This window comes from Rhincodon typus, chromosome 41 (assembly GCF_021869965.1).
Source record: "Rhincodon typus isolate 14 chromosome 41, sRhiTyp1.1, whole genome shotgun sequence".
Taxonomy (NCBI): domain Eukaryota; kingdom Metazoa; phylum Chordata; class Chondrichthyes; order Orectolobiformes; family Rhincodontidae; genus Rhincodon; species Rhincodon typus.
The window spans coordinates 10,833,013-10,840,999 of NC_063372.1; the positions used below are offsets into that span (position 1 = coordinate 10,833,013).

General features: G+C 42.4%; 1 protein-coding gene across 1 annotated transcript in view; it reads right to left on the bottom strand.

Moving 5' to 3' along the window:
* Nucleotides 1-1,140: 1,140 nt before the first annotated feature.
* The window catches only part of LOC109925336 (cyclin-dependent kinase 4), a 33,576-nt gene continuing 26,729 nt past the window's right edge, over nt 1,141-7,987 (bottom strand). The window contains exon 9 of the mRNA XM_048618871.1: nt 1,141-3,176. Coding sequence (XP_048474828.1) covers nt 3,087-3,176 — 90 coding nt within the window. The 3' untranslated portion in view covers nt 1,141-3,086. The remainder of the gene's footprint in view (nt 3,177-7,987) is intronic.

Consider the following 7,987-nt stretch of genomic DNA (forward strand, 5'->3'; position numbering starts at 1 on the left):
ATGGAAAAAAAGAGGGACAATGGAAACGTGGATACAAAACTGGCTGAGGGATAGGGAGCGAACAACAACCAAAAAAAAGTCAATGCCTAGTTTTTGGGCTGGAGAAAGGTTTGTTCTACTATTCCCTAGTTAGTTAATTTTGGGACCCACTTCCTCATATATAGTAATGGTCTAAACCGCAACGTGCAGGGGACAATTTGGAAATGTGCAGAAGAGACAAAAACTTGGAAGCGTTGTAAACTGGAGGTGGCCAGGGTAAAAATTAGAAAAAAAAAAGGATATTGACAAGTTGAAGTGGGTGGTGATACATTTTTTGGTAGTAAAGAACATATAGCAAGAGATAGTACAAAACAAAAAGGCACTACCCTAAAGGGTGTGCAGGAGCAGACAGACTTGGGTGTACATGTATAGAAGTCATTGAAGGGTAGCAGGACAGGTGAAAGGAGCAGTTAGTAAAGCATACATTGTCTCTATTAATAAATCCTAGAATAGAGTATAGGAGCAAGGTTATGCTCAACTTGTATAAAGACACTGGTTAGACTTCAACTGGACTACTGGTAGGTTCTGACCGCACTTCAGAGAGGATGTGAACACATTGTAAAGTGTAGAAGAGTTATACAAGAATGGTTCCAGGAATGAGAGATTTCAGTTTAACAATGACAGATTGGAGAAATTGGAATGCTTTCCATGGAGAGAAGACCAAGAGGAGATTAGACAGAAATTCTTTTAATCACGAGGAGGCTGCAGAGTGGATAGGAAGAAACTGTTCCCACTCAAATGGATTAAGGACAGATTGCCTGGAAGTGTGGATGAGGCATGTTGAATTGAGGCAAAGAGGGCATCATATGATTTAAATAGAAATAATATTCAATGTTATTGGGAAAGAAAAAAGGTGGCAGAATAGCACACAGTGCTCAAAAATCAGAAAGTCTGTGCAAACAACAGGCTGAAATTTCCTCTTCCGGTGCCAGAACAATTCTGTAATTATAAACACTATGCTGTAGTGAAAGGACCTTTTACAATGGCTAGAGAATCTACTTCAGTGAAGTGCTGCTGTCCTGGAGCTCGACTTGTATTTCTGTAACCCAATGACTATACAACAGTGTAAAGATTCCATTTCCAGTAAACCACAGATTGATCTTCAATGTTAAGAAGTCTTTATTAAGACTGTTAGTGGCTATAATTGGCATGATCGGACATAGAGTACTACAAATAGGGTACTTAATGTGCCCCAAAATTACTGCCAAGCACAGCTCCCATGCACCAGTAAAAGACGACTTGGCAAGGTGGTTTTAGCGTGTAATTTCAAAACCATGTTGCACAGTTCTTTAATTGTGGTAAAACTGACTAGTTGATAGGCAAGGGAGAAATAAAACGAGTATTGATGTAAAATATACATTTTGTCAAAGCTTTTCATCTTGTACTTTACAGGACAATATCCTTGAAATACCAAAACAGAAGGAAACCAATATTTATACTGTAGGAGACGAGAATGCTGATGGACTCCAATGCACCAAAATAACTGGCAGCCATCAAAACAGGTAGCGTGTGTAAAATGCATGCGGTATAAATTTCAGGTTTCCCCTCTAATTGAGATTCTTGCAAATTGTTCTGATGAGTACAAGATTAAGAGCTTTGACAACGAATACTTTTTGCAACCATACTGAATTTCTATAATGCCAAATGACTGATCAACTGGTCATAATCAAAGTGTTTCCAGTAACAATAACCACCTCCTAAAATAATGCTTGCTCCTCAATGTGAAGGGATTGGACAGGAGACAGAGTAGCTGCAAATCTACAGGTTTTCCAAGTTTAAGCCAACCTACATGGAAGTGGCTCAGCCAAGATGACAAACAATACAACACAAGGAGACATGGGATTTTCCATATGCATTTTTCCACCAGCTACATGTCCATAACTGCAGGCTGTTGTGACTCAGTGGGTAGCATCCCTGCCTGGGAGTTAAAGGTGGTGGATTCAAGCCCCACTCAGAGACTAGAGTATAAAATCAAGGCTGACACCCCAGTGCAGTATTGAGGGAAAGTTGTCCCATTAGAGATTGCAGCTATCAAGAAGCTTTAATTGAAGGAGTCTTCCCTCTCAGGGATACCTTGGCATGATTAGAAGGGGAGTTCTCCCTGGTGACCTGGGGCCAACATTCATCCCCAGTCACTGCCCAAAAACTGATGATCTAGTCATTTGTCACATCACTATTTATGGGAGCTTGCTGTGCAAATTGGCTGCTGTGTTTCATGCACCTAAAAAGACCAGAAGTTCAAAAATACTTCATTGGCTATGAAGCGCTTTAGGACATCAAGTTCAAATAGGATTTCAAAGATTTCAGGATTCATGGGTCATAGCTCCTTTGAGAAAGTTATTTTTTTGGGGGGTGGGTGGAGGGGGATGTGCAGAACAGAGCAGGGGCAGGGGGAAGAGAGAGAAGAATTAGGTCGCTGGGTAGCGTGGAGAACCTGCAATCTTGTTTTTAAATAAACCTCTTCTGGGTGGACAGTCTGTCTTTCACTCTTGCTGACATGGAAATGGAGTGGGTTTAAAAAGAGTATTATTGTCTAAACTTACCTTTTAAAACAAAACCACTAGGAGGGGCAAGGCTGGGGAGGTGTTGGAGAAGCAGGACAGACTACCTCCTCAGATGGCACCAAACTCCAAACACATGTTTAGTGCCAGTTGTACTTCCATGTAAAGTGGATGTACTAACTGGTGCATGTCAAGAAAATGATGCCACGCATACAGCAAAGAGACCTCATTCTAACCAACTGAGGACTGCATTTCAGGGGCAAAAGAAATCTGCCCTAAAAGAACCACTCAATTATACATTTCAGGCTTCACACGCTTTGCCAAAGGAGCAAGACAGAGTTTCACAAAATCAACAGACGGAAAAACATTTTGCAAACTGTGACAAGTCCTTGGTCGGTTAATGCTCAATTTTCTGCAAGACTCCCCTCTTCCCTCCCTACCCCCAGGAGTGCAAGTCTTTAGGATAGTTGTAACAGTAGCACCCAGGTGATGATTTGCAGGTAAAGGCACAGGCAGTTTCTTATCCTCAGCTCACTATCGATCATCTTAAACTTCAGGACTTTGGCCTTGAAAATAAGGATGTCGTAGGGCATCAAAAGCGGAGATTCTTTTATGAGGGCTGAATGCCAATAACTCCTGAAAAGAAAGCAAAAGTCAACGTTCTATCAGCAAGCTCCTGAATATCCACAGTACTAATCTCCGTGATCTGTCACAAATTTTTTTTTTGATCCAAGTGTGCAGATCATTTTCTTCAAAAGTGAAAAAAAATTTAAGATTTGTAAAACTTAATTCTTAATTTTTTTTTGGTAAATCTATAGTAGAGATTAGGGGGAGGGCATTTTTATGTTTTACTGAGATCGGTCTTGATTAAAATTTTTTAAAACATAAAATATAGGTATCAAGTTATCTTCGAGTAGTGTTTATAAAGCAGCAAGAACATGCTATTTTCTGGGTCTGTAGATTGTTAAAAGGTGCAGAGATAGCTTTCAGTAGGGTGACGTGTTCTTCCTGGTCAGAGGTGGGAGATTAGGGAGAATTTCAACATTCCTGCAGGCTTAATCATCAGGAAGTGTGTTTGATTGCAAGTCCTATCAGATTGCATGGATTGGTTAGAACAACAGTTAGAGGCAATGAGGAATTTACAGGAACCAAGGGGTGAGATGGATGGCAGTTTCAGGAAGGTAGATGGGTTGACTCTAGGAAAGGAGAGGGAGAGGTAGGCAGGAGTCTCAGGTGGCTATCTCCATCTCAAAACAGGTACGCTGTTTTGGAAAACACATGGACTCTCAGGAGAGTGTAGCATTGGACAGCCAGGTTACTGGCACAGAGACCGGCTCTACTGTAATGAGGGGGATGTCAGGTTCCAAGCGATCAACGGTGATAGGGAGCGCTCTAGTCAGGGGCACAGATAGACGTTTCTGCATCCACAGAAGACATCAGAATAGTGTGTTGCCTCCCAGGTGCCAGGGTCAAGCATTTTTGTAGCATTGGAATCTCTTCTGGGGTATATGTAACCTATATAAAAGGGGGATGAGTTGCACCTGAACTAGAAGGGGATCAATATTCTGGAGGGGAAACATGCTAGTGCTAATCAGGGGTGGGAGCAACCGAGTGAGAGAGCACGGACTGATAAACTGCATTTATTTCAATGAGAGAGGCCTAACAGGCAAGGCAGATGAACTCAGGGCATGGTTGGAAACATGGGACTAGGAGGCGGCGTATGTCAGGTATAGACAGCTGAGATCGAGTGAATCCCTCAAGGACAGTAGGAGTATACTCGAGGGAAATCAGGAGGGGAAAGCTGGGGATGTTACAAAGCTTTGGCAAATAGGGTTAAGGAGCATCCAAGATACATCAAAAAGGACAAAAAAAAAAGTAGGGAGAGAACAGGGGCCCCAAATGATCACCAAGTCAGTCTGTGAGGAGCCACAGGAGATGGGGGGAGATACTAAACGAGTAGTTTGTATCAGTGTTGACTGTGGTCAAGGATTATTTCGCCAAGTTTTCTAGCTTCTGTAAACAGGAGATATCGTGAGAAGTGTCCATATTACAGAGATGGTGGTGATGCTGGACATGTTAAAATGCCTAAAGGTGGCTAAAATCCCCAGGACTTGATCTGGTACATCCTCGAACTTTGTGGGAAGGTAGGAAAGTGATTGCTGAGATATTTGTATCATCGACAACCACAGGTGAGGAGGTAGAAGACTGGAGGGTGGCTAATGCGGTGCCACTATTTAAGAAAGTTGGTAATGAAAAGCCAGGGAACTATAGATTAATGAACCTGACGTCAGTGGTGGGCAAGTTGTTGGAGGGGATCCTGAGGGACAGGATTTACATGTATTTGGAAAGGCAAGGACTGAGGAGTGATAGTCAAATATAGCTTTGTGCGTGGGAAATCACGTCTCACTAACTTGAGTTTTTTTTGAAGAGGTGACAAAGACAATTGATGAAGGCAGAGCAGTAGACATTGTCTATATAGATTTCAGCAAAGCATTCAACAAGGTTCTGCATGGCAGACTGGTTTGCAAAGTTAGATCACATGGAATACAGAGAGGACTAGCCATTTGGATACCAAAATTGGCTGGAAGATGGGAGACAAAAGCGTCATTTTTTTTTCAGACTGGAGGCCTGTGGCCAGCAGTGTGCCACAAGGATTGGTGCTGGGTCCACTGCTTTGTCATTTATATAAATAATTGGGATGTGAATGTATTAGATATTGTTAGTAAGTTTGCAGGGGACACCAAAATTGGTGGTGTAGAGGTCAGTGAAGGAGGTTATCTCAGCTTGCAACAGGGCCTTGATCAGATGGGCCAAGGAGTGGCAGATGGAGTTTAATTTTGATAAATGTGAGGTGCTGCATTTTGGAAAGACAAATCAGGACAGGATTCATATAGAGTCCTGGGGAGTGTTGATGAACAAAGAGACCTTGGGGTGCAGGTTCATAGTTGAAAGTAGAGTTGCAGGTTGTAGTGAAGGCAGCATTTAGTACACTTGCTTTTAGTGATCAGTGCAGCGAGTATAGGAGTGAAAATGTCATCTTGTGGATGTATAGGACATTGGTTAGGCCATTTTCAGAATACTGTGTGCAATTCTGGTCTCCCTGCTATAGGAAGAATATTGCAAAACTTGAAAAGGGTGCAGAAAACATTTAAAAGGATGTTGCCAGGGTTGGAAGGTTTGAGCTATAGGGAGAGGCTGAATAGGCTGGGGCTTTTTTCCCCTGGAGTGTCAGAGGCTGAGGGGTGACCTTATAGAGGTTTATAGAATCATGAGGGGCACGGACAGTGAATAGACAAGGCCTTCTCCTGGGGAAAAGAGAGAGTCCAAAACTAGAGGGGGTAGTAGGAACTGCAGATGCTGGAGAATCTGAGATAACAAGGTGTAGAGCTGGATGAACACAGCAGGCCAAGCAGCATCATAGGAGCAGGAAGGCTGACGTTTCGGGCCTAGACCCTTCATCAGACCTTGTTATCTCAAAACTAGAGGGGCATAGGTTTAAGACAAGAGGGGGAAGATTTGAGATGGACCAAAGGGACACCTTTCTTCCCCCACAGACATTGGTGCTGCCAGAGGAAGTGGAGGAGGCTGGTACAATTACAATATTGAAAAAGGCATCTGGATGGGTACATGAATAGGAAGGGTTTAGAATGATATGGGCTAAATGCTGGCAAAAATGGGACTAGATTAATTTAGGATATCTGATTGGCATGGACAGGTTGAATCAAGGGATCTGTTTCTGTGCTGTACAACTATGACTAAGTTAATTCATGCACTAGGTAGCAGTACCACTGGCAAGTCTGGCATTTATTGCCCATTAATTAGTTGCCCTTGTACAAAACGAAGTAGTTTGCGAGACTCAAAAAAAGGTCAGTTAAGAATCAAACACATTTGCATCACAAGTAGATAGTGGTTAAAAAAGTGTTTGGTTGCCTTCAAAATCACTCAGTCCTTTCAGTATAGGAGTTGGGAAGTCACATTCAGATTGTACAGGACATTGACAAGGCCTCTCCTGGAATACCGTGCCCAGTTATGGTCACCCAGTTACAGAAGGATAGTATTAAGCTAGAGAAGATTTATAAGAGATCTACCAGGATGTTGCCGAGTATGGAAGGTTTGAGTTATAAGAGAAAGGCTGACTTTTTCACTGGAGCGCAGGAGGTTGAGAGGTGACCTTGTAGAAGTTTATAAAATAATGAGGGGTACAGATAGGGTAGTTGTCTTTTCCTCAGGAAGGAGGATTTCAAGACTAGGGGACATGTTTCTAAGGTGTAAAGAGACAGATTTAACAAAGACACAAGGGGCAATTTTTTTTTTTTTTTTTAAATATACAGAGAGTGGTTTGCATGTGGAATGAACTTCCTGAGGAAGTGGTGGATGTGGGTACAGTTACAACATTTAGAAAACATTTGGATAAGTACACAAATAGGAGAGGTTTGGAGGGATATGGGCCAGGAGCAGGCGGGTGGGCCTGGTTTAGTTTGGGATCGTGGACAGCGTGGACTGTAGGGTCTGTCTCCGTGCTGTATGACTCTTAGCCCAGACCAAGTAAGGATGGAAAGTTTCCCTTCCCAAAAGGACAATCATGAGTCAGCTGTGTTTTTAATGACAACAGAACAGCTCTGTGGTTGTATTTACTGGTGCTTGCTTTCTCTGCAAGAGAAGAAGAAAATGTAGTCCCACATTTTCCTCTTCACAGCTGGCTGACCTGCTGTCTTTCCAGCACAGGTTTGTCCCTCACTGGGGATATTCTGCATGGAAAACTAAACAAGCAGACCGGAAAGCTCGAAAAAGGATAACCATTCATTTCAGTCTTTCAGCAGCAGCTAAGAGAGGAGTACATCTAGCAACTGTTGAGCTGGGAGCAACAAAGCCAAATCAAATACAGAAGAAAACTAGCCAAAGAACAAAGCAATTGGAGCTGTGCTCCAACTGTAGTGTGCTCTGGTCAGGCAGCAACCAGGAGTCACCAGTACAAACAGGCAACATTCGAGCCTGGCAACAGTTCCAGGAGAAGAACCACAAGGCTGATCTTTTGCACCAAAAGATGGAGTTGAGGACTGACTGGAGAAACTGGTTTTCGTTTGCTGCGACTAAATGACACAAAAGATCAAAAGGCGAACTCAAAAATGGTGTATACCAAATGCGGCAGGGAAGGTAGAAACAGCAGATAAGTAAACACGACAATGGAAAAGGAACGTGCACAGGTTCAAAAAAAAACACAACTAAGACCAACAAATTAAGATGGATCAAACCTATTTCCTCGTCTGTATTTAATCATGGAGATGATCTGGAGATATTCTAGACAATACTTCAGCTATCTGAAGTTATTGCCGTACAATGTAATTAGTGATCCTTATATCAACTGCTTCTTCTCTAAAAGAAGAAATGATATTCAAGCAGTCAAGGGTGTGATGGTTTAAATTTAAAAAAAAGACGGATTTTAAAAA